General features: G+C 37.4%; 2 protein-coding genes and 2 long non-coding RNA genes across 7 annotated transcripts; all 4 read right to left on the bottom strand.

Moving 5' to 3' along the window:
- Positions 1-918: 918 nt before the first annotated feature.
- Positions 919-6935, bottom strand: LOC131221400 (uncharacterized). The gene is made up of 2 exons (XR_009159242.1): positions 6827-6935; positions 919-1234 (listed from the first exon to the last, which is right to left on the bottom strand). It is a non-coding gene; the product is annotated as an uncharacterized LOC131221400 (long non-coding RNA).
- On the bottom strand, positions 2940-4812 carry LOC131221399 (uncharacterized). 4 transcript variants are annotated; one of them, XR_009159241.1, is made up of 5 exons: positions 4684-4812; positions 4456-4501; positions 3934-4218; positions 3321-3705; positions 2945-3188 (listed from the first exon to the last, which is right to left on the bottom strand). It is a non-coding gene; the product is annotated as an uncharacterized LOC131221399 (long non-coding RNA). The 4 variants fall into 4 exon arrangements; XR_009159240.1 differs by having other exon boundaries at positions 2940-3188; positions 3934-4501; XR_009159239.1 differs by lacking the exon at positions 4684-4812 and having other exon boundaries at positions 2960-3188; positions 3321-3444; positions 3534-3705; positions 3934-4605.
- A 77-nt stretch (positions 6936-7012) lies between the features above and the next one.
- LOC131220079 (uncharacterized) lies at positions 7013-10210 on the bottom strand. The gene is made up of 6 exons (XM_058215051.1): positions 10040-10210; positions 9136-9180; positions 8263-8565; positions 7998-8177; positions 7617-7898; positions 7013-7543 (listed from the first exon to the last, which is right to left on the bottom strand). The coding sequence occupies exons 1-6, from the start codon at positions 10208-10210 to the stop codon at positions 7253-7255; spliced, it is 1272 nt and encodes a 423-aa protein (XP_058071034.1). The 3' UTR covers positions 7013-7252.
- Positions 10211-24178: 13968 nt separating this feature from the next.
- LOC131220078 (uncharacterized) lies at positions 24179-26752 on the bottom strand. Its single transcript, XM_058215050.1, has one exon. The coding sequence runs from the start codon at positions 26750-26752 to the stop codon at positions 24179-24181; it is 2574 nt and encodes an 857-aa protein (XP_058071033.1).
- Positions 26753-26963: the final 211 nt, after the last annotated feature.

The following is a 26963-nucleotide window of genomic DNA, read 5'->3' as shown; positions in this document are numbered from 1 at the left end:
TTTCTCAGTAGATTTCTCAACAAGATCATCCAAAAGCCATTTTTGCAATAGGCTTGAATGCCCCAGAGCATGAATGTCAAGAGAAATTTATGAACCTTAACATAAAATCGTTGTTTAATCCCCTGAGGTATTCAAAGTGGATAGTATTTACCTATGAAAGAAAAGTTTTCAATGTTAGTACACCATGGTGAATAAGAGACTGAGTAGGTGAAATTCAAAAAAATTCTCGTCAGGCAGTGGTCTCAACACATTCTTAAGTTTCAGACTTTGGTTCAATTTTCAGCTCCTCCTCCTTTAATGGTAAACATTTAGGATCTGTGGAAGGAGGGGCTTTAGAATAATGATTCCTTCAGTCAGTATCAATTACTGCGGTATTGTCTTGTAAGGCATTTGATTACTTGCCTCCAAGTGTAGAGGTTCGTAAGTAGTATCCCGTGAATACAGGGTCGATCCCACGGGGAGATGAATTCTGAGAAGGAAAAAATCAAAAGATAAACTAAGTAATAAAAACTAAATTGATGATACTACGCCAAAATAGCTAATTTACGACGGATCAAATCTGTCGTAAAACCAAATAAACGACGGACTTCGTCGGTCGCTTAGTCGGTCGTTGTTTACTAGGTCATTTTTTTTTATAGATAAAGTTCGTCGCCTCCTAACAACAAAAAATTTGTCATAAAAAATAAAAAATTCGTCGGTAAAATTCAAAAAATTAGTCGTCACTAAAAACATTAGCGACGGATAAGGTCCGTCTCTAATATGAGTAAGCGACGGACCACAAATTCGTCGATTGTCATCAGAAATTAGAGACGGATAAGGTCCGTCGATATAAGTAAGCAACGGACCTCGAATCCGTCATTGATTTTCAATGTTGAGAAATTAGCGACGGATTTGGTCCGTTGCTACAATATCTGTGAATAAAAAATATATATTGATAAATTATTATTATTATTTTTTAAATCTTGTACCTGATAGTCATTCAAAAAATAATTCACACTATTGTTTGATAAGAATCCTAATCACAAATTTGGTAACAACTCAATTCAATAAAAGAGGAAATGACCCAAGTGGCCCACTCCAACAAAAATTGACTTTAACCCTCCTAACTAAACACTTCCCCCCCAAACTAGGACCCATACAAAAGAAATTACCTGGACCTTCAACTGTTGGCTATGCCTTGCCTTGAATTGGTTACTTAGTATCTTCTCTTGTTCAACCTTCTTTTGAGCCCTTCCTACATATATTACAAACAACCAGTTTCAATCCAAGAAAAGACTAGCTAACCCTTCATATATTACAAATAACCAGCTCAAATCCATAAAAAGTGAATAGTTTAATCAACTGAAACCAATTAACAAAATAAAAGATTAGAATTCATCCTAGCCATTAGAGGTTCAGGTAAGAGCGTTTCTTTACTTCATAATATTCACTGGGAGAGCATAATACAATTTGAAAAGATCTTTAGATGTTGGAATCAATACACAACAACGCAATACAATTTGCATTTAATGCACTAGTGTCTAACAAAATGACCAAATGAAAGTGTAGGAACTACGAAATTCCTATTTCCCAACAAGATACACCTGCATAATCAGAAGATAGCAACAACTTGTCAGTGCTTGTAACTGCTTTGATATATGAAACTGCATCTCTATTACCATTTCACTACAAGAAAAAAAGGGGGCTTTATCCTGGGTTCAAAACTGTGGCTAAAAAGGTTAAAAACTGAGGCTAAAGCCTTTAGCCTCAGTTTTGCCTCAGTTATCCAAACCGAGGTTGAAACCCCCATGGCTAAAGGCTTTAGCCTCAGTTTTAGCAACCGAGGCTAAAATGACTTTTATAGCCTCAGTTCTTCAAGTGAGGCTAAAAGAACCTTTTTAGCTTCAGTTTTCTCGAAATGAGGCTAAATCAAAATTTTAGCATCCATTGTTTCCAACTGAGACTAAATCCAAATTTTAGCCTCAATTGCCTCCAACCGAAGCTAAATCTATTTTTAACCTCGGTTCTCAACAACCGAGGCTAAAGCCTTTAAAGTACACAATCAAGACTTTCAAGAACATGATCGTGTCCAACTATTCTCAGTTAAAGAAAACAACTAAATTACCCAATGTGACCAGAGTCTTTATCAAGTAAACTCTACAAGTTCGTTGAGTAACACTGCTAATCTGCCATTAATCACATCACTTATCCATGCAGTCTTAATAGTACTATAAGTGCAACCCTCTAGAAATTATGCCGTACTAATCCAGGGTTTAAGAAAGTACCACCAATGAGTCAAGGAAACCCATGACCAATTTACTCTCAGCAGTTAATATCTTTTCAGCATCCTCAACTGTGGTTACATTGTGAATACCAGGTCCTGTTTTCTTCTCAATCCAAGTAACAATAGCATTCCTGTGTATTAAATTCAGAGAGCATTGGCACCAAATCATGTCAGCGAATTCACTAAAGATAGCATAAGAAAGGCTGGAATAGTGGGTGAAGTTACCAACTCCTAAGACAAATAGGAGGGTACCCATTTAACAATTGGGTGGGCCATTTAACAGGATGCACTGCTGACCTAAAGTATATTAGCTAATCAATGATGGTACATAAGATGCACTAATAAAGATTTCCATTTAGGTATCACCAAGTATCTAGAAATCAAATATTCAAATCCTATTGCTATGATTACCTTGATCAATTAGAAAAAGATATTAGACCAAAGATGTTTAAAGAATTAGTAGAAGACATGGAAATATGAAAAGATAACACTCAAAATTTTCCATCTATGGTCGAAGAATATGAAAGCTGTACATCCCAGCTCTGCTAAGACCAACAAGATCACCAATATAGAATACTGGTAGGTTTAAGGAAACCATTTACTAAAGAAACAAAATGAGTGATGTCAGGAAATTCCTTGTGGGCTTTTATTAGTGCCAAGAGTGATGTAATTGACTGGACAATGGTGTCACCTGCTTCGAGTGACTCAAAAATCAAATTTTGAGTTATAAAAGTACCTGATAAATCCACTTAAAAAATTGAAAGAATGACCACTGATCAAACATCTCTGACAAGGTGTGACAAGCTGGGAATTTAAGTAGCAAAGCAAGAAATATGTGTATGCCAGTATAAACTCCCAATACAAGAATATAAATCCAAAAATAGAAAGAATCTGAGTTCCGGTTATCTTTTCCTCCAGAACCTTCCTGTAATGCAGTTTGGGAAGCATGTATGAGTACAAGGATACAAAAAACTACTGTACAGCAATAGCAAAAAGGGACCATGGGTCTGCCACAACAATATGAAAATGTAAATTTCAAACATAATACTACACTCACATGTAGATATATGTTACAAATACTGAACTGAGTCCAAACCAAAAGAATCTAATAAACAGCCTTGAGATCACCATGCCTCTAGCTGTTGAATAAGCCCCAAATGTGAGCAGGACATCCAAGCAGCCTACAAATTCAGAATGGAATTTGATGTGAGAAAGACAGAAAAAGAAGTAACAAAGAAAATATCCAAATCTGAGAGTTATTTTACTTAACCCCCATCTGCTTTGAGGCCCATCATATAAACGGTTTGGATCATTGAAATGTGACACGAGATCTAGCTGCTGCAGTCCCTACTTATAAAACCCCAATAACAAGTGCCTGCTGAAATTTGAGGTAGAACTCTTCGCCATAAATACTAGGAAATTTCATCAGTTTCTGTCATTTCCTGTAAATTAAACAGAATGATTGTAAATCAATCTACTTTGCATCCAAACACAACAACAATGTAATAATTCTTCAACCAAATTGACAAGTCTGGTTTACAAACAAAATCCAAGGGCAACTTGAAAGCAATTGCAATACATAATTCCAAAGATAAAGTACTAGTTAAAAGACCCAATACTTCAACTTTCGGTTTACAACAAATACCAACAGAAGGGAAGCAAACATGTACCTGGACTTGCCAATCTTCATTCCTTGCACAACCATAAACTCGCATCATCTAGGTGCTTAGAGCACAGATGCCTGCTGTGGTATTTAAGTCCTACGACATTATCATGAAAAGGTTCATAGCACTTATTCTCTTAAAAGAGTTGCAATCTAATCAGCCACAAGATCTTCCTTCTACGATTAGAAGTCTCTCATAACCCATGAAGTAATAACTCACCGTTTTACCGGACGTAAATATTAAAGCTGTTGTTTTCGGCTCCCTTATCCGCATTATGACTGCAGCAAAACGCTGTTGAAAAAAACAATTTGAGAAGGAAAATTAGTCATTATTGACAAAAGATACAATGCAATGAGGAGTCATATAGGCTGAATTTGTGTCTGCCCTCAATCAAAGTGGGAATCAACTTATGAACAGTTGGGGCATAAAAAAATTTTAAAAAAAAAAGTGGGCCCGAGAAAGTTTCAATTGTGGTGTTTGCATCCTTGTTGTTTTTAATGATGTGGCCCACTTTAATTTTGGATGTACATTATGTTTGAGCTTGTCCTTAAAATGTGACATGTATTTAGTAAACCTGGCAAATCATTCAAAGTTGGTATTCTTGACATGGTCAGATTAATTGGGCCATATGTTACTATTAAAATATTGAATCAAATAACTTTCAAACATGTTTTATAACATCGACTTTGATAACTGTGCATGACCAAAATCACTGCCAAATCAAATTTCTAGTAAAAAAAAAAAAAAGGTGAATACCAGTTTTTGGGCCATAGCTTGTAGATCAATCCTTGCAATCAGCTTTATGGTGAGGCCACAGCAGTGTAATTCGGCTGTGCTAGTTTCTACAAGCAATGTGGTGGATCCTAGTAAGACTATTTAAATTTGAACATACAAAATATTTTCTCCGTAATTAAAGAAGATTGAAATGGAGAGATTGGTGTTGGAATCGATGGTGTATTTGGTGGTGGTGGTGGTGTTGTTGTTGGCAGTGGCATTGCCTTCCACAGGCTTTCTTGAACGTTGATGGCCTCTATGCATGTGGCATAGTACTTTTGATCCGACACCACATCCTTAGAGCATCACCATTTCTTTCCATCTGTTCTTCTGCACCTTCCCGGCTCTAGTTCCATGCTATTTCTATAGTCAAAGCACATATTTCTGCAACCAAGCCCTGAAATAGGAGAAAGAAGGAAAAAATAAATAAAATAAATGATTCAAAGACAAAGATGACAAATGAAAAATAAATATTACTCTTCAAATAAGGGATAAACATGCCATCCTCCCTTGTTTCAGATTACAACTCTGATTATAGCCCTGTAGACGATGTACCATTCATAATACAAAAACTGCAAACCTTGCACTTTAGCTGCTTTCCTTTTCATTTTCCTTGTCCTTACCAAACTATGGAAGAAATATAGAACACCCAAAAGATGAACTCTCAAGCACATACATAAAGCACTAACAAATCAAAGTAGTTAGTTCAAAAGAAAAAAAAAATAAAGTGAACAGAAGTCCAAAGAACAGTTTTAGGGTGGATTTTCTATATTGCATACATCGAACTCCAAAAGAAAAAAAGCTATGGAGCCAAGAGGTGCAATGGGATCATGGAGATCAGTTTCTAGACTCGCTACAATTGTGGTCATTAAGAGAATCTTAAAAAAACATATTATACCTGTAAACTAGTACTCGAAGCTTAGGTACATGATTTTACCCACTTCCATGTTATGTAATGGCTAGGCACATTCCATAGGTACTCCAGAACTTCGAAGTTCAGCAATGACACCCATTTTCTCCTTGAAAAAGCACTCCATGTTATCCATCTACAAAAAGAAAATCACAAGAATTCCCGTTCTGAATAAGAATACAAAGGCAATGCACAACAAGCATTAAGATGACATGCAAGTCCTGCACTCATCAAAACAAATAGATCCCCATGGACTACTTTTAAGATGCAATAGAGTCAGTACTACAGACTGCTACCACACTGTCACAAGAGCTGCACCAATACTCGATGCCAGTTGCTGCTAAATACTATAAAAAATTACGTGTAGTACAACTGCAAACAGAGAAACAACCGTAAATTGCAAAAGATACAACCCCAATTCTAGTAGATGCTGAAATTAAACTACCAATCTTTAGCAGTCTGCCCAAGTACACAAAAGAATTCCTGTTCTAAATATGATTTGTGAAACAAGTTACACAAAAGACAACCCCATATAGTGTGGAGAAGGCTATGTTGATGATCATATTACTAACATATTTTGTTAAATTATAATTTTAGTTATTATTTTAATATAAATTATTTGGATATGGCTGGCCATTTCTGAGACAGATCTAATACCCACGTTGCATGATATTGGACACAGGTACTGAGCATTGCACAACAGCCATGTCTAACTGCACAAAATCTAAATTGAAGCAATGACATGTTCAGGTGAGGGAAGCAATTTTAATCATGTGCTTAGGGATCTACTTCCCATCTAGATGAAATCAAATTTCCACAAGGCAAAAGAAGATGAAAAGACAATTTTCAAGTTATAAGAAACATCACAAGTAACTTACAAATATCACACCAATAGATAGTTCAGCCCAAATACATTCATCATCCATTCACCAATATATATATATATATATATATCATAAGTTTTTTATTTTCATTTACATTCACAAATACATTCATCATCCATCCAACTATTAACAACATTTACAAAAAATAAAATATATCTAACCAACTATTAATAATAATTTGCAACTTAACCTACTAGGAACCATCATGCACCGTAATGTCTTACGGCAGAGCGGGTTCTGAGGAGTTACAAGTTGACCTTGACAACAGCATATAAATGAAGCGATAAAGATATAAATGATTCAAGCTTAATTAAAGGTTTCGAGAACTTACATCCACCTCACTCTTATTGCCAAGTAGTCCTGATGAAAATGCATCCACACTACGAGAAGGGGAAAAAAAAAATTGTGGCTGTACCCATATGGTCTAGTATGAACGGCTGCCTACGTATGCAATGTTGGAAGATTGAGATCAAGCCACTACGTAGTTCTTAATATTTAAATCAGAACATTTTACGCATAAGCAAAGAAAAAATCAAAACAAGTCATAATAGAAATATGTGTACCTTCTGTCACGCATAAGAAGATGAAAAGCTGAAACAAATCACTAGATTAGTCAAGCAAAACTACTAAATAATTCAAGATAAAGATTTAGTCAAATAATATCCAAAATAACCTCAAACACAATCCATATGTCCTGACCAAATTACAAAAATATGTTCTTGACTTAGGAAAAGTTTTAAGTAAACTCCTTTAATATCTATGTTTTCGTCAGCACTCTAGGCCTAACGAGAACATCACCCATGTCACAATCGGCTAACGTCTTCTCAATATCACCAAACACATTCGCACTGGGAACTTCAACAACATCCAATATAACTTTGATGCAATCCGGAGGGATGCCTGCATTATCTCTAATCATACACCCACGTGCAACAACTCGACTACAAATATCTATCAAATGACAGATTTGTTCCACCCGTAGAAGTGGAGGTGGAGGTGGAGCTGACTCATCACGATGACTTGAGGTATCGCCAGATTGATAAAACCCCTACAAGAAATAATTTTTATTATTTTCATTGATAAAATAGTAACTATACATTATTCTTTAATTGTTAAAATACCTGAGAACCAGCAGTGCCAGGAGAGCATTGCATTGGTTGAATTAGAGTATTTATTTGATTCTGAACTTCAACCAAACATTCTCCAATGTTCAATATCATGTTCTTGCACTCGTTGAACTTGTTTTCCAGTTGCTCTTTTAATACAATCATCGATGCTTTAACCTCAGCAATTTCGCCCTTTCCTTCACTAATTTCATTAATGTAAGGGGTTGAAGCAATAATGGTAGTTTTTGGAATATGACCCAACCCTCTTACACGTCCTCTTTTATCAAGACCACAAACCTAAATGATAATCAGCCATTATTAGTAATGCATATATATTAGTAACAAAAAATGTTCAGAAAGCTAAGTATGTCAAAGTGAAGAGAATGAATGAAAAACCTGTGCCACTGGGTCGTGATTTAAATCATTATGCATACAAGCCGGGTCATTGGCAACTATTTCTTTTATTTTTTCCGTTGTGATGCTCAGCTCCTGTGAAGGGAGAGACCCATCGGATCTAGTATGAGTTGCCAGAAACAATTCAGTTCTCGTGATTTGAGTATTTGGATTTTTTTGTTGCTGTAATTTACAATGAGAAATCATGTTAATTATTCTGTATTCTTAAATTGGATTAAAAGAAATTAAAGTTATGTTAAAAACTTACAATCAACTCTGCCGTCCTAGCAGACCCCCGTCGACCAGTCGTGTGGGGGAACTTCATCTCTCTTCTGGATTCCTTTCCCTTTTCACGACGAGACTTTACTTCTTCTGTAGATTCGTAATCAACGAATTTGACCCAATCTTCTAGCTTGATACCATTTGGGCAATTTTTCTTTCTGTCTCCATCATTATCATACATATCTAGGACACTTCCTCGTAATCGGTTCTTCCAGTCCTTCCACATATCATCAGGACGCTTAATTATGATACTTTTACAGTTGTCGCTATCGTCAACATCATATTTGGCCTACATATTTCATTACACAGGGCAATTAGTCAACAAAATTATATTATAAACATTAGAAAGTAAAACTCATGTATTTAAATGCTTACCAAAACAGTTGACCAAACATTATCCTTGATGGATAGATTGTAACGCTTTCATTTTCAAATTTAAATGCCTACACCAAAATTCCGGCAGCATCTCCCCATATCTCTCCAGATATATTGATCTTGTATTTGATTCCCACGTCAGGTATCAACACAAAGTGAGGATATTTGACAATGGAAATAAATGCAAGAAACATATCCAGAGAGAAAAAGAGAGATGATACATAGAAAAGGCAAGTGCATTTGAATTGCTAAAATGAAAGCATTACATTCTATCCGGTCTTGAACTGTCCAAACATGGACAATTTAAGGATTTATATGCACTAAGGAGCACACTGTATCTATGCCTGGCCACATAAAAACCCTTAAATGGGTAACTGATTGTCTTAATCCATATACAATTACATCAAAATATTTAATCTAAATGAACATAATTCAAAATACAACTCATTTCTAAATGTAGAATCAAAGCAAAAGAACTGGTAACCTGAGTTGTTTTCCTGCAACCAGTCTCACCAGATGACAGCACCACCTGTTCTCCATACATAAACAGATAAACAAAACTCAGAGCATGACATTGAATAACATTGAATCCTCCTTTCACCAGTAGTAACAAAAAGAATATGCTCAATACAAGTGTAAGAAGTTTATCCTCCTTTCTTTTTATTAAGCATGGTGATGGGGATATTCTTTTCTAACAGATGGGTGTAATCTATTTAGTCCCATACATTTTTTTCATATAAATTTTTTTTCTCTAAAAACATAAATTTTGGAAAGAAAATATGAAAATGGTTCCCATAGGCAATTGATGTGTGGGGTCCACTACAACGCTTTGTGAATTAAGCTTAACCTACAACACGATGTGCGGATCTACTCTAATGTGTGCATGTCATCCAATCCATCCAGGATGAATGGACATGCTAAGAGATCAGGCCATTTCAAAACTCAAATGAGCTTAACCAAGTGGTTTTAGGCATGTAAATTGATTGTTGCAATAGAATTTCAACCATTTTCTTAAATCTCTGAAAATAAGTAATCAGACTTGTGCAGTAATAGATCCAAGTAAAGCAAGAATAGTCGGTGGCCCACCTGAGTCATTGTACACATAAATATACTTATTAGATTAGAGAAGTTCATTAGATAATGTTCCAATAATATCATCATTTGGCATATTTCTTTCGATATCATTGTGAGATTTTCAAAATCTCAACAATATCTCTCCTTGACTAAAAGTAACCAATTATAGCTTTAAACTAAAATTCAACCCTTAAAATAATTGAATTTTGGGAGAAGAAAAGAAAGAGATGGATTAGAGAAATCTGTTGTAATACAATTCGAGGGAGGGATGACATAGGAAAGTAGAATATACCTCAGTAGAGGTGAAACAGAACGCAGGGCCTTCCGTTTAAAGGTGATGGTCGATGGACGATGACACTCCAACGGCGCAGGGAGGATTTCTCAATGGGTTCGGGCATGTTCGCCATGAACATCACATAAGAAATGGCCTGGATCTCATGAATGGCTGCCCTGCTGTAGCAGGTGTTGAGAGGCCCCCTCTCCATCTCACTCGAGAGTCTAGAGATAGTGTTCCTGACTGCTATCTCCAACGTGCGTTGTGTATTCCAATTACTAGTGCTTACTAAGTGAAATCTGATTAATAGCCAGAGTAATCTATCTTCAATTCATTACAAAGCTCTAAATGTTTTGGAATAAAAACTCAAAAATATATCTAGACTGGATAGGGCCCGTACCTATTTGGACTCAAAACCCCAACAAGTGATTGGATGAATTAGAAGAATAGTTTTCTTAAAGAACAAAAGATATATTCAAATACTAATACAGCAAAAATAAACCAGACTAACAATGGTATACATGCATTAAGTCTACTGAAGAATGCATGCCACTACATCTATTGATTTTGTAGAAAATCTGAATTAGGGACCTAAATTCCTACAGACTATCACCTCCAATTTGATACAAATCACAAAACTATGTCATGTGAGTCTTGAGAGGACTGGTCTTGTGACTATTTGAACCAAGTGGCCTAAAAAATACACATTTTTGTTTCAGGAATTTTATCAAACATGTGACATGCTTGTTGCTCATTGGAATTCCATCAAACACATTTGCATAGATCTTGCACACATGTTCCAGGATGGAACATGTTGCATAGACAGGCTGCCTTACACATGTGTGGGCTTAGCAAAGCTCCCACACCATCAAGTGATTTGGGCAGACAATACCATCATCCAAGATTCAACTCAACAACATGCACACAATATTTTAATGAAATTACATCATTGCCACTATCAGCACCACCCAATGACCAAGAACATGGATATCCATGTTCTAGCATGAACAAGCATACAGTATAAACCTACGAATGCAGGTATACACGACCGACCGATTCAAGCAGATTGAAGAGAAGTTCATGCAAAGATATTTCACATTCCAGTTATATCATCTCCATCTTCAACAACACCTGCATATACAAGAAATTATCTACAATATCAAGTTTCAAAAATAAAAACACCACAAAAAAATAAAAAATGAAAATCAAGAAGAACATTTAACAAAAAACAAAAACAAACAAACGCATATCAAAAAAAGGACACCGAAGGGAGATGATTCTAATAATATGAAAAGGTGGAGAAATGGCTAAAATCGAAAAATCTGAAGAAAAAACAGACGGACGGTTCTGATTCAATTAGAGCCAGATAACAGCAAATCTGGAAACAAATCCACCCAAACCACCCATTTACATAAACGGAAACTCAAAATCAATTAAAACCCACCAAATCCAATGCTGATTTTTTGCATCAACGCCTGAAATCCCTCAAAAAACTCGAAGAAGGAGAATAAATCCAATTCCAGCTATCAAAACCGGTTTCCTCGAGCAATATCGGATCGAGAAGAAAAAAATAACTGAAAGGATCATTGATCGTAAAACATGAAACTGGAGAGAGATCGGAAACGAGATTTCATACTGTATAATGGAAATCACAGTGGGCGACGAAGCTCCTATCTGGACGGAGTCCGTCCTTGCAGGGCCGCGTCCATCTTAAATGGTGGGGGCCACTCATCTACCATCTGCATGTGCATGTGTAGCTAGCAATCACTCATCATATACCCATCTAAAACCACATTTCCAAAGCCACAAGACATCAGAGAGAGACATCCACAAGTCCCGATTGTTTCAATGGTGGACATGCATTAATTCAACAGAAAGTGGAGATCTAAACAAAACAGAAAGTGGTGTGGAGAAAGAAAAACTCACCTATTTGAAGATGATGCTCGATGGAAGATGACGCTCCAACGGTCCTGGGAGGATTTCTTGATGGAAGATGAGATTGAAGATGAAGGAGCGGGAAAAGAGGAGTGGGCGTGGGATGGGTTTCCGGTTGAAAATAAGATAAAATTTTCAAATCCATATATTGTGAGTTTACCATAATTTATAACACAAGCTCTATTAATGGTCGTACATGTATGGGACCATTTTCTGCATGGTTAAGATTTTTTTACGTAATAAAATTACAAATATTTACTATTTGTGCCTAGAATGATTATTTGGATTATCTGGATAACTTTGTATCTCAGCCATTATTGTTATAGACGAGTCACCACTATTTTACATAAAATACAAGACTCACAATGCAAAATTTGATTCAAAACGGTAAGTTGACGTTTGGACCTGGCATCACTCTATGGGCCCCACTATGATAGATTTGTTTCATCCACGCCGTCCATCCATTTCACGACATCATTTTGTATAATATCCCCAAAAACTAGATCGAAATAAATCTTGGGTGGACAACACAATCAGAAAACATTATTGGTTGGACGTACGTGGGTCCACTAGAGCTTTGGATTTAAATCTTGGGTGGACCACACAGTCTTTGGATTTAACTCGTTCTTTGGATATTGCCTTAAAATGATCTCTCCAAATGGATGGAAGGTGTGGATACAAAACGTACATCATGGTGGGGCGTATGGAGTTTGCTGACATCACTTCAGTAGCTAATCTCCGGACACGGATTTCCTCCCAAAGGCTTTCGCAGGAACTTCCTCCGTAAGAATGCTGGGTGAGGCCCATTGAGATATTTTGGAGAAATACACTCCGTTCATCCGTTTTAGGAGATCATTTTAGGACACATTACCAAAAATTAGGTGGATCCAAAACTCAAGTGAGCCACAAGAGAGGAAACAATGAGGATTCGGTGAGCACCATTGAAACATTCTTATGGACATGAAAGTTTTGTATCAGGATATTTTTTCGGTTCTTTCACTTTATCCTATTGATAGTGACCTTATAAACGGTTTGGATGGCCCATAAACATCAGAATGGAGCCCATGAAGGTTTCAACGGTACAAATTTCTTTCCCCAATTTTCCCTCCTGTGTGACTCAATTGAGTTGTGGATCTAACTCATTTTTTATCAGACGTCCTACAATGAGCTATAAAAATGTATGGACGGGGTGGATTGATCAAAAACATCACAGTGGGCCCCACCCAGCATCCTTATGCAGGAACTTGCTGCGAAAGGCTTTTTGCATGAAATCCGCATCCATAGTCTCCCCAGCACTAGCCCCTTGGCTGGTGGTCGGAGCTCTCCACCCTAATGTATGTATTTCATCCATTACGTTCATCCATTTTTAAATATCATTTTAGAAATTTATTCCAAAATGAGAGGTATATAAATCTCGGGTGGACCACACCACATGAAAACAATAGTGATTGGATATCCATCATTAAAATCCTCCTAAGGCCCACTGTACTGTTTATTTGACATCCAATCTGTTTATTAGGTCATATAGGCCTAGATGAAGGGGAAAAACAAAAATCATCTGGATCCAAAACTTTTATGGCCCCCGAAACGTTTTTAATGGTTAACGCTCATTAAACACTGTTTCCTGTAATATGGTCCATTTCAGATTGGGATATACCTCATTTTTGGTCTCATGCCGTAAGATGATCTTTAAAAATAGATGGACGGCATGGATGAAACACATACATCATGGTGGGGCCCACAGAGTACCGACCACCAGCCATTAGCGGGTGCCAAGGGGAGTAGTCAATCCGTTCCCTTTATTTGTAGCGTAGTCCATTTAATCTTTGGATATGATTCATTTTTTGGATAATTCTCTAATATGATCTCGAAAAATGGATGAACGATGTGGATTGATTCCAAATTTTCAGTAAATCCAAAACTCAAGTGGACCATGCCACGTGGAACAGTGTGGAATAATGATTTCCACGTTGATACCTTCGTTGGGCCCACATTAATGTTTATTTTCCATCCAACCTGTTCATAATATCAAAAATATAGGAATGAAGATAAAACACAAACATCAGCTTGATCCAAAACTTCTTTGGCCTCCAAGAATTTTTCAATGGTAGAGGTTCAATCACACTATTTCCTGTGGTTTGGTCCACTTGAGCTTTGGATATGCTTCCTTTTTGTTCTTTACATTTCAAATTATCTATTAACATGGATGAACGGAGTGGATAAAATAAATAAATAACGGTGGACCCCACAGAGTTTACTCTGGTAAGGGTAATGAGTAACTCACCAAAATATAGTAGAGAGGGGTTTCCTTGAAACATTCATAATCATATATTAGGCCTGCCTAAATGTGATTCACATATCCAACCCACTTATTATGTGTGTCCCACTTGGATGAGGGGTCAGACCAAGTTTCAGCCGCATCCAAAACTCATGTGGGCCCCACTAAGTGCTTTTATATTTTTCAGGATGTCTTCACATGGTTTTAGATGGTATGGCCCACCTGAGTTTCGTATACAGATGATTTTTGAGATATCTCATAACCCAAAGGGGACACATCAAATGCATGGTGTTGATGTTCGACACACATCATGATGGGGCCCACAAAACTTACTAACATCAATTTTTAGGTTCTCACGATGTTACTAAGTTGAGTCATAATTTTGACCAGAATATTTGGCTCATTTTACATGTCTGGTCCATTCACTCTACTTTACTGATCAATACCCACAATTTGACTAGTTACTCGCCTCGATCAATCTACATATGAGGAAGATATTGGGCATACAAGATTGATCAACAATTTGAGTGAAATTTGATTTTAACGTTTAAAGGTTCAACAAATATTTTTTATTTCACAGATAAATTTCAATTTCTATTTAAAAATAACATTTTTTTTCAAAATATATATTTTTTTACTCTTAATTTTTCTTTGAAAACTTTTAACAAAATATCATTTTTATTATAAAATATTTCTAAAAAATTAAAATATAAATTCTGAATTTTTATTTTCAAAATCTCAAAAAATTTCGCAAATTTTAATTTTTTTCCCAAAAATTCCAAAATGCCGATTTTTTTTTCTTTAAAAACATCATTTTGTTTTCAACTTTTCAATTTTCTTTTTTAAAATGATATATTTTTTGTTTTCAAAATCTCATTGTTTTTATAAAATATTATGGTGGGGCCCACATTGTGAAAATTTTCACATTTTAAAATTTTTTATTTTCTTTTTTAGGATATTATTTTTTTCTCAAAATTAAATGCTTTTTTTTTTTCAAATTTATCAACTTTATTCAAAATTATTTTTTCCCACAAAATAGATTTTTATTAAATCACTATTTTTATTTTTTCAAAATCTATTTTTTTCTCAAACATTGTTAAATTTTTTAAACTTCTCAATATTCTTTTTCTTGTGATATTACAAATCATTTAAATATTAATTTTAATTAAAAAATAAAAATAAAAATTTCACTCATTTGATATAAAAAGAAAATAAATTTTCTTTTTTGCATTCAATCAATTGTTAAAAAGTAATCTTAGATACAAATATGTACAATAAAACCACTGAAATTCTATTAAAAAATAATTATTAGACTACCAAAAAACTTAATTTTCCACCATATTCCTATAAAAATGAAAAAAATTAATGTTGAGGCAAAAGGACTTTTGCGACGGACCATGATCTGTCGCAAAAGCAACTGAAAAGCGCACCATTCGGTGTTTTGGGCGAGAATGTACGACGGTCACAAAATCAAATTTTGCAATGGATTTTGTCCGTCGCCTATTAACGACGGACCAAAATCTATCGTAAATACATCGTAAATCAGATTTTTAGCGATGGATGTTGGTCCGTCGTTAAATTCAGTGACGTTCAATGGATTTTCGACAAACACGAGCTTAGTGACAGACTTTTCCATTAGCGACGGATTAAATCCGTCGTTAAACCAAGAGATTTTAGCGACGGACGAAGGAAAAATACGTCGCAAATTGCCCTTTTTTGCGTAGTGTGATTTGATTTTGGAATTTTTTAATGGATGTAATTCAACTGAATAAAATAACACCCAAGCTTCAAAGTTCCACACATAGGTTAATGTTCCAAAATCATGATGACATGGATAACACAACTAGGATCTGAGCACTATGGTCAGCCTAATCGAAAAATAAAATAGTTTAAATATTTTAGTAAGTGATAAAATATTAGAAAATCATGGATTTGCACTATTGATATATATTCTCAAACATCATTGATTTTAAGAATTCAATATCAATGAGATAATGAAAATCAAAGAAATATAACAAGTTGAAAACCTCTCCTATCTAGGAAATCTGATTGCTCTAGGGTAAGCCTATCCATTAATGTGGATCTCATATGATGAAAACATATAGATTTCACAAGAGAATAAAAAACAAAACCTAAATAATAGATAACATGCATACACCATTCTTCTCATCATTAAAACAATCAATCATCATAATCTTAAAGAATTATTAAACCCATGTGCTTCCTTTCTAGCTTGGGCTAGAAGGAATCTAGAAAAACATAATTAAATTACAGAAATAAAATCAACATAAAAGAAAATAATACAAATAGAAAATATCTATTTTTTTTTTTTTAAAAAAAAACAACTTATAAAACTTTAATAAAACTAAAAACTCTTTTAAAACCCTAAATTTTACTTTGGGATGCCTTGAATAATGCTTAAGAATGCCCTAGGAAGCCCTATTTATAAGTAAGGAACTCCAATTTTCGTACAAAGTTGAAAAACCCTAAAAATCGCCTCAAATATATGTAGTTTTCTAAAATAGACTTATCGCTGCATAGTTTGTTTAAAATAGATTTTCTGCTGTACAGTTTTCCAAAATAGACCTCGGAGCTTCATAATACACTTTTTCAGGATGACTTTAGGATTCTTCACTTCAAATCTTCGATTTTTTTCATTCTTCACTTAGTTTTCTTGGATCTTTGGTATGTGAATTCTTCAATCTTGGTCTCCTAAGATCCATCCCTTGCCTTGATGATTCTTGAGCATCAAATCCATGCTTTTTAGTACCATTTTTCAATCCAAGCTCTTAAATTCACATTGCAACACATACATGAGTAAAATAGAACATTAAGTTGATTCATGATCATAAAACCAAGATGTAAATGGAGAAAATTATGCGATATTTGAGTCTCAACAACATTCACTATGTCTTATATCATATAATCATTAGAATTCTCAAAGCGTGCCAAGCAATCTTTCAAAGATTTGAGAGATTCAGTTGAGAGGGGCTCATTCTCCGTATTGAGGTATGTGATGATATGCCAAAAGATTCCATCATATTTGAAAATAGAGGGAAGCATACTCTCTTGCTCTTCATCTCGGTTTGAGTAAATTAAATCGTCACCGGATACATCTCGCCTTATCCTGCATAGACACATTACGAAACAGTAGGCAAAGATTGAATGTGAAGACTCGGTTACTTGATACTATTCAGTAGAGGCATTGTATCGTTAAGGGTTGATTGCTCAAATGGTGGCCTCCACTGGGTAGTTTCAAATACCGATGTTGTATTAAGCAAGTCCTCCATCTCCCTAATCATATCATAATTTAAATCAGGGGAGTGGGCTGAGCATAACTCAAAAGAGTCATATGGTTTAAATCACACCCGATGAGGAGTCTCGAACATAAGACCTCTTGCTTTAATACCAATTTGATGCAAGACAATTAACCACTTGCTCTAAAAGCTTGAACTGTTAAAGCATGATGAATCAATCCATTTATCTCATTGGCCAGGCCCCACATCTCATGGGTTAGGACCTCAGTCGAACCCCCTCGTGGGCCCCAAATCACATGGGTACCACCTCACATGAGTCACCTACCTTATTCGGGTCGCCCACTGCCTCTGCTTCCCAGGGTACGTACAAATTGATTTTTGTATTTTCGAATGTACATGACTCCCCTTGCCTTATGGCAGCTAGAAATTTCAGAAGCTAGCATATTGGCTTGTGTACCACACACCACCGATCTGGCTAATGTGTTGACGTCAGCAAGTTATGTGGGTCTCATCATGAGGTATGTGTTATATCCAAACCATCCATTCATTTGGCGAGCTCATTGTAAGGCTTGAGCCGAAAAATAAGATAGATCTAAATATTAAGTGGACCACAGTGCAAAAAGTAGTGGGAGATTGAACATCTACCATTGAAATTCTTTTGGAGTCATGAAACTTTTAGATCAACATGGTATTTTTTTTTCCTCCTCATCCATGTTTGTGTGACCTTATGAATAGGTTGGATGAAAAATAAATGCTGTGGTGGACCCTATAAATGTTTTAATAGGTGAGAATCATTGTCCCATTACTATTTGTGGTGTGGTTCACTTGAGCTTTGGATATGAATCGTTTTTGGGATCATGGTCTAAAATGATCTCACTAGATGCATGAACGGTGTGGATATAATAAATACATCATTGTGGGCCCAAATAACTTTGACGTCCTTTGAATCGTTTGTACAACTTGGAACTCGAGGAGCGTTAGCGCTTGTTTTAGCATGATATTGTACCAAATCAACTAGGTCGGTGGTGTGTGATACACTAGGCAATCCACTACCGCAAATTGTACGTGGGGTCTACCTTGATGTTTTTAAGAAAACCACCCCGTCCATCTGTTTTTCCAGTTTATTTGAGGGCATGGACCCAAAAATGAGGTAAATCCACAGCTCAATGTGGGCCCCGATCGCACTAAGATATTTCTACGTGGATGTTATTTCCCACTGTTTTCTGTCGAATAGCCCACTGTTTTATGTCCAATATAAATTTGCGTCATTTTCTTGCACATGCCCGAATTAAGTTGAGTAAACTAATGGACGGAGTGGATTTGTCAAAAAATATCTGTAACCCCATGAATATTTCAACAGTAAGCTTTAAATCCTCAATCTTTATGTTCGTGTGGCCCACTCAATCTCTCTAATAGCCTCATTTTCTAAAACGTACCCTAAAATGAGATGAAAAATCGATGGACAGGGTAGATTCGTAACAAGCATCATGATGGTCCCAATTACTGTCAACCCACCCTTGACATGCAAGCTTAAATGTCAGACTACTCCTTTGAAACACATTTATTGGTGTTGATTGTCGTGCAACGGTCTCCACGACGACCGGTGAGTTCCACTTTTTTTTCTTCTTCTTCTTCTTATTATTATTTTTTTCCAGGTTAACTTGTTAGTGCACACCAATGTCAGTACACACACTCCATGTTAGCCACCCCCACTAGGGATCGATACCAAAGGCCTTAGTGTCGAAACGAGGTATCTCCACTCAGTCTGCCAGTTGAGCTATGGATCCATCCATCTATTTCGGCAGCACATTTTAGGGCATGACAAATATATTCCATCCATCTATTTTGGCAGCACATTTTAGTGCATGAGCCACAAAATGAGGCATATCTAAGGTTCAAAGTGGCCCCACAATGGCCTTAAGATATTTTGACTGTGAGAATTCTTTCACACTGTTTTCTAGTGTGTGGCTAAATTGAGCTTAAGAAGTATCTCTTTCTTGGTCACATAGCCAAAAATGAACTGAAAAAACAGATGAACGATTGGATTTGTCACAAGCATTATAATGGAGCCGACCTAAGACAAAGTGAGGTTTGCATGAAAATCAAAGTACTTAAACCTGTACACGCAGATTGTTTGGGGCGCGGATTAACTAATGAACCCGACGGTAAGAAGATTTGCTACTGAAGTGACGTCATCAAGTTTTGTGGACCCCGCAATGTATGTGTGTTGTATCCACACCGTCCATCCATTTGTAGAGAGAAATTGAGGGCATGACCCAAAGAATGAAGTAGATCTAAAGCTCAATTGAACCATACCACAAAAAATAGTGGGCCAGTAGATGAATGGTGTAGATAAAACACATATATCATGGTGGCACTCACATAGAACTGCCCAGCACCCCATGCTACTGGCAGTTTCAAAATGCAATCTACATCGATCTTAGAACACATTAACCGAATCCACTTTGATTATGACATTTAAATGGGCTGAGGGTTGCTCTTACGGTCATGGCTTTAAGATATTTAATAGTGAGTTTTTTTTTTTTTTTTTTTTTTAATTTTACAGTATTTCTTGTTGTGTGGCCCATTTGAGCTTCTGATCAGCCTTATTTATTGGACCATCACCTAAAATTGAGATAAAAAAATAGATGGACGGTATGTATTTCTTATAAATCCATGTGGCTCCATGAATGTTTCAATGATAGCCATTTGATCCCACTGTTTTCCAGTGGGTGGCCCATTTTAGCTCGTGAATATCCTCATTTTTTGAGATATTGCCCTAGAATGAGCTGGCAAAATGGATGGACGGTGTGGATAAAACACAGGTATCATGATGAGCCCATTGAGCAAAATGAGAGGGTAGTACGGTCATTTGGCAAAGGTAAAAGCGGAAGAAGGGAACAAACAGTAATAAATGTGGCCAAGTAGGGGTAAAACAGACTTTTTGAAAATTAACCACTAAATCCGTTAATCATCCGTTAGTATAGGTGGATCTGGTATATGAATTAGGTAAGCGGAATTTAGGAAATAGTTTAAGGCGTGAGGTTTTTGGTCCACAAAAGAAAAGGTAGGCGGCCATATAGAACAATCCTTTAAAAAAATTAGCTGCATAGTTATTTCACCTCGGGACGGGAGGGGATAAGGTGCTGCTTACTGACCGTAGTGCCACCATGATGTTTTTGCTGTTTATCTAAGCGATCTATCAATTTTTCCCTCTCATTATAGGGCATGGTCCCAAACACGAAGCAGATCCAAATCTCAATTCGATCACACCACAGGAAACAATAGAGATTGAATGTCTTCCGTTCAAAACTACCTGGGGCACACTAAAGTTTTGTAGGACCTTATCAATAGGTTGGAGGGTAAATAAAACTAACGGATGGCATGGGTATACAGCACATACATCAAGGTGGCCCCACAGTAACGGAAACACCAACCACGCTGCTAACCTCTCTCTTTTTTTTTTCTTTTTTTTTTTCAAACACGCACACTCCCCCCGCACACTCACGCAAGTGGAATTCCACCACCTATGGATGCTCGAACCCTTGACCGGGTATCTAAACTCCTTACCACCGCCGTGCAAGAGTAAGGATCCAACCACGCTGTTAACCTGCTAATACTATAGCGGCTCTCACTTTAGGCAAGAGGATTAACTTCACCTCTGTTTGGACGCTCACCCTTGATTTTTGAAGGGTCTACCGTGATGGCATGTGATATCCATTGCAGCCATTAGATGTGTAATTCCATTTTAGGCTTAGATTTAAAAAAACAAAAACAAAATAAATAAATAAATAAAATAAAATCAGCCAATCATGTAATTCAAGTAAGTGACAAAAATGAAATCGTTGAGAGAGACGTGCACCCTTAATTTTTACAGGGCCTATCCACTGTGATAATTATATTGAATCCAATCCAACCAACAGATTCCACATATACTAAAACCTAGTCATGGGGCTCGAAAATCAAGACGATTGGTATTCAGGTAGGACACAAAAAAGACATTATTGGTGCCATTGCTCCAAACTTCCTCTTATACAGTTTGGAGGGGACGCCGATTTCCTGCGAAAGCCTTTCGCAGGAAGTTCCTGCGCAAGGGTCTGGGTGGGGCCCACTATAATGTATGTGAGAAATCCATTCCGTCCATCCGTTTTTCGAGATCATTTAAGGAGTTGATATCAAAAATTAGGTGTATATAGATCTAATGTGGGACACACGAGAGGAAACAGTGATCATTCAGTGAGCACCGTTGAAGCATTCTTATGCCCCCAAAATCATTGCATCAGTCTATATTTTTGGTTTTTTCACTTCATCCCATTGAAAATGACCTTATAAACGGTTTAGATAACATATAAACATCAAGGTAGAGACTGGGAAGATTTCAACGGTAGAAATTTCTTTCCCTATTTTTTCCTCTTGTGTGACCCATTTGAGTTTTTTATCCGCCTCATCTTTTGTTTCATGCCTAAAATGAGATCTCAAAACGGATGGACGGAATGGATTTCTCACATACATTATAGTGGGCCCCACCCAGACCCTTGCGCAGGAACTTCCTGCGAAAGGCTTTCGCAGGAAATCCGCGTCCGTTTGGAGGGTGAGTTTTACCCTATCCAGTGTTTATAAGAGTGTGGTCCACCTTAATCAAGGAGAAGGGTAGATGTAAGAAAGGTCATCGGTTGCAGCTCCCCGTCTCTTTCTCCTGACCACAGGTACTCTTCTTCAGCGTCTATCGTGGTTCTGTTTGTGTTGTGCAGATGCACTGGAAGTATCCATGTTGAAGGTATTTTGCTTTGTTTGGGTTATTATGATAGGTGAGGTACAACCTTTTCTTGTGATACCCATCCAGAGTTGTAAATCGTTTCAGTTTATCAATATAAATAAAGATACGTTTCTTAAATAAATAAATAAATAAATAAGAAAGAAAGAAAAAGAAAAAGCAAAAGGGTAATTTTTAGATTGTGCCCCTAACGTCGGGTGATGCATATGGTCCACCAAGTGGCTAATTATCTAGTTAAGTTCACATAACCATTCTAATAGGTTGGCCCCAGCATGAGAATCACGTAATGCAAAAATCATCCTTATCTATTCATCAGGTGGACCACACCATGGAAATAATTCGTAGTCATTGATAAATAGATAATAGAAGGATGGTCCAGTCCATGAGTGAATATGGCGGATTTTTTCAGAAGATGATCCACAGGATGAAGTCAACCTATTGTATGGGTAGTGTGCCATACAAACACGAAAGGTTGGAAGGTGGAACGTAACTTATTGTCCACCCTTGGACTTATAGACCTCTCTTTCTCCTTTCTTGGAAGGCCATGAACCAAAAACATCCAAGATGGAAAGGTCCCTGCAATAGATTTTTCAGAAGGAAAATGCCGCAACAGTTGCCACCGAACTGGGAAAAGGCCCAACCATGTGCTCCATTTGTAAGTGAGTAAAAAACTGCCAAGATACTATTCAAACTCACAAGCCAATACATCATTTGAGCTTGCGAGCTCAAATAACGAGCTCGATGCTACATTTTTTGGCACACATTAGCTGGAGAAAGGCTCGCTCATAGGACTCAGCCTCTTTTCCTCACCATGAAATGATCTAGATTGTTTGTACATGGGCTACATTGCAAGATTGACATAGTTCGGCAAATCACATGGGCCACATTGCAATAGAATGGGGTCGCCGATGCTTTGGCACGTTTGGGCAGTGATTCTTTGAGAAAAAACTACTGGGTTGTCAATCAGCTCCAGTCCAAACCCGCAGGTGCCTTTTCCTCGACAAACTCGGGTTGGATTCCTTGAGGGAAGTTTAAAGAGTCAGGGTTCTGTGGATCTGTGGGTGTTTTGGGGGTTCCTGCTAGAGACTCCTGCTATGTTTCTTCCTCAGTCCAGTTTTCCTTTTCGTGGTTTGCTGCTTTGTGGGCCCACTGAGATGTGTGTGCTGGGGTCTGTTTCGGGCCTTAGTTTTGTTCTTCTTACTCTTTGCTTTCTTTATGCTGTATATGAGTGGGATAGGATAGGTGAGGCATGGTGGTTTTTTTTTTTTGTTTTTTTGCCCACCCGAAAGTTTGAACAGAATTTCCAATCATCATAGTTTTAGGTGGTCCGCTGCCACCTTTCGGTGAAAAAAATAAAAAATTCCTCGCCGCCCGTGTCAAGGGGTAGCAAGAAACTGTTTTTCTCGACCATTGTTTCTAATTCACTTTTAACTGGACATTGGATGTCTGATGACATACGCATTTTTCCATGTGCCCACGTGATGTTCAAGATGAATTGATGAATGGCCCAGATCATTACGTCATGGGGAACGAATGGAAAGCACCTGGGGCCACCCTCTAGGGCTAGTTTGATGTCATCATACCTGCAATAGAATGGACTGACTAAGGTGATAAATATAAGCATAGAGGAACACTTGAAATACATATCGATAGCCACAATAATACAGGTTTCTGGTACAACACCGAAGGCACACAATGCTTATAGAGTTTCACAGCGATGATCATGACTCTATGAACAAGAACAAGACTAACTTGCATGCATGAGATGGCACAACCCAAAGAGAATGAAAGATATTTATAGAAATAAAACCTAAGGAGTCTTCGAAATTCCATCTTGCAGTTTCCATTGGCTTAGGAAGACAGTTTTGCATCCTGTTGGAATGGCTGCTTCTCTTCGACAGGCCAAGTAGCTGAAATTGGTTTTGCTTCAAGACTCTAAGAAGCTGAATTTTGGTTCTCTTCATCATGCTGGAGAGAAGAGTTTCTTTCGATGATACCTGCGTGAGTGAGCAATGCCCATAAGTGTGTGATGAATTCACCACCATTCGCTAGGTTTTCTGCATGGGCCATGGCATTATCTGATGGAGCAAGGAATAACATCAATTCCACCCAAAATTCTGCCAACACCTTCCACCGAGACCTTTCGACTGGAAACAACGATAGCAGTTGATTTTGAATCTCAGCACCCATTTTTATTATATTTGAGCTGTCCTTGATTTCCATCTTAGCACCTTTTTTTATTATATTTGAGCTGTCCTTGATTTCCCTCAACTTCTTGTATCTGTCAGCTACGGTAGCGCATTCTTCAAGTAATTCTCTCGCTTGTAATATTGTCTTATCAAATACAGCTTCAGTAGTATCTGTAGGATCAGGCAACAGTGCTGGAACAGAAGCTACAAGGTAGGCACAATATCCAGATAAGCTGGTGGCGATGCGGCGATTTTGTTCTTCTTCACAAGAATCATTTTCATCAGATGAGCTGGTTTGAATGCCGGGTTTTGATTTCTTCTCACCAGAATCCATAGCTTTACAATCGAGAGTGTTCTCCATCTCACAAAGAGTGGTTGCGATGTGCCAAACCAAGATGGTGTGCGTGTTTGTCTCGAGTTCGCAAGCCCAAGAGAGAGCTTGATCTACTTTATTTTGCTGCAATGAAGAGACCCCATTTGTCAATTGACGGTTTTCTAATTGAGGGTCGTCCAGCATTAGAGGATTGAGAACGGCTCTTTTCACGTCTGGATGTAATTCTATGAAGTCACTGTCTTTCTGCCCTCGTTTAGTCATGTCAGCGCAGGCACAAAATAGGAAGAATGATATAGGGTTGTAATTGAATGAAGAAAGAAGATCGTACTGCCCCATTTTCTTCCTCCAAGGCTTCATTTTAATGAACTGATGTCGACAAATAAACTCGGATGCCCATTTGAAGATCTTAATCCTTAGCCAACAGGGTTTCTGTACATGTTTGCAGAGCAACGATACCTTTGTCCAATCCGAAAACACAAAGGTGAGAAACTGCAGAATCTGAAGGAAGAAGAACAGACCTATAACAACGAAGGTACCCAAAACATGGTTTTTGCCAGGTAGATTTGACAATATCTCGCCGCAGATGCTATCTTGGATACTTTTTTGCATGTCATCGATATTCTTTTGGATATCATTCATCTGTCGTTGCATAGATGGGGGCATGGACATAGGTGGCATGGCCATGAACTGGTTTGACTTGCAGAATAAAGGACTCGAGTCGTACTTCTCAAAGTTTGAATTCAACTTCATAAGCTGTTCTGCTATCAAAAGACCAGCGCTGAATTTGACAATCTCCTTGATCATATATATTACAGTCCCACCTAAGAATAAAATTCGATCACTGAAAATGACAGGATAATTGGAGTAGAAGCAATCGTAGAGAAATGAAAGCTCTACTTCAATGACTCTATAAGCTCTTTCATGATCCCTATCGGTCTTGGAAAGTAGCCCACGGTGAACAAATTTCCAAGTCTTTGGTAGACCGCACTCGTGCAATGGGTGTCCCCGAAATCTCCTCATCAGCATCCGGAACAAGGCAAACGAGAGGCACATGTCTTTCAAATGCCCACTTGGGTCACCACCATCAGACTTCAATAGCTTCTCTTTACATTGAAAAACCTTTTCAATTGTAATGACTCCATCATCGATCTCCATTTTGTTGGGAGGATGAGCCATTTCCATATTTAATCTTTCTTCTCCCTTGACCAAGTACTTGTACCCTTGCATATTGACTGGGTCGATTTCTTCACCATTGCTGCTTAGTTTGTCCTCATATCTCATGAAATCTGTGATCAGTATGGTTCTCGTTTCTAAGCTAACTGAATGACACAAGTGTAAGGAAGTAAGGGCGCTTCGTATCAGCCTAACACCACACTTCAGAACACTGAATAGCAATACCAATGCGAGTGGCCCGGTCCACCAGCTTTGATTGTGATGCACGTAATACACCCAACATACTAAATATAAGAGAAAGATATCTTGCAAAAGTTTGCTCACTCCATTTTGGGTGTCTCGCAGTTTACTGAGTGTAGAGGACGCTGTTTCATGAATGAGGAGCCAAAGCACAGCCCAGATAGCATATAGCTCGATTTTATAGGGAGGCGATTGCATCAGACCGAGGGTGTTTGATATGATGTAGAGATGCAGAGAGTAGGAACCCAACAGAGCCAACTTGAGCAACATCTGGTGAGATTGACGCCTGTATGAACCGAACATGATGAGAACAGCTACAAGAACGAGGCTGGTAATCAAGAGCACTACGATGTATGCTGGTCTGTTGTATTTGCCCTTGAGCATGTCCAAGAGGTTCTTGTCGTCTGAGAAGTTCATAGGTCCATTTGGTACCTTGGGCATGAGGTCGGAGAAGTTCGGTACATCTGGTACGTTGGGCATGTAGTTGGAGAAGTCAGGTACACCTGGTACCATGGGCACGTGCTGGTTGCCTGGGATGTTCATAGCTTCCTTTGCTTCTCTCCCTCTGATCATGTATCACACCAACAACTCACCTTAAACAGATATGGATTTCCTATTCATTTTACTTATCTAAGAAATTAAGGCAACGGATGCATGAGGAAAGTGGCCGAGTAAATTACCATTTTCTTCTTCCAAAGATAAAATCTTTGAATGCAAAAGAAACCTTTTTTTTTTTTTTTTTTTGAGTTAGCGTGTTAGTACACACCCATGTCAGTACACAACA

Source organism: Magnolia sinica, chromosome 12, assembly GCF_029962835.1.
Source record: "Magnolia sinica isolate HGM2019 chromosome 12, MsV1, whole genome shotgun sequence".
NCBI lineage: Eukaryota > Viridiplantae > Streptophyta > Magnoliopsida > Magnoliales > Magnoliaceae > Magnolia > Magnolia sinica.
The sequence above is the reverse complement of the archived record's forward strand: the minus strand, read 5'-3'. Positions and strand labels throughout refer to the sequence as shown.

What these genes read in the sequence shown, in the direction of transcription:
- LOC131220079 (XM_058215051.1), bottom strand. Translation starts at nt 10,210, where the DNA reads ATGGAGAGGGGGCCTCTCAACACCTGCTACAGCAGGGCAGCCATTCAT. An exon ending in GTTGCAGGAAAACAACTCAG is followed by an intron (nt 8,566 to 9,135) that starts GTTACCAGTTCT and finishes TGAAATATGTAG; the next exon opens with GCCAAATATGATGTTGACGA. An exon ending in CTAGGACGGCAGAGTTGATT is followed by an intron (nt 8,178 to 8,262) that starts GTAAGTTTTTAA and finishes TGTAAATTACAG; the next exon opens with CAACAAAAAAATCCAAATAC.
- LOC131220078 (XM_058215050.1), bottom strand. Translation starts at nt 26,752, where the DNA reads ATGATCAGAGGGAGAGAAGCAAAGGAAGCTATGAACATCCCAGGCAAC.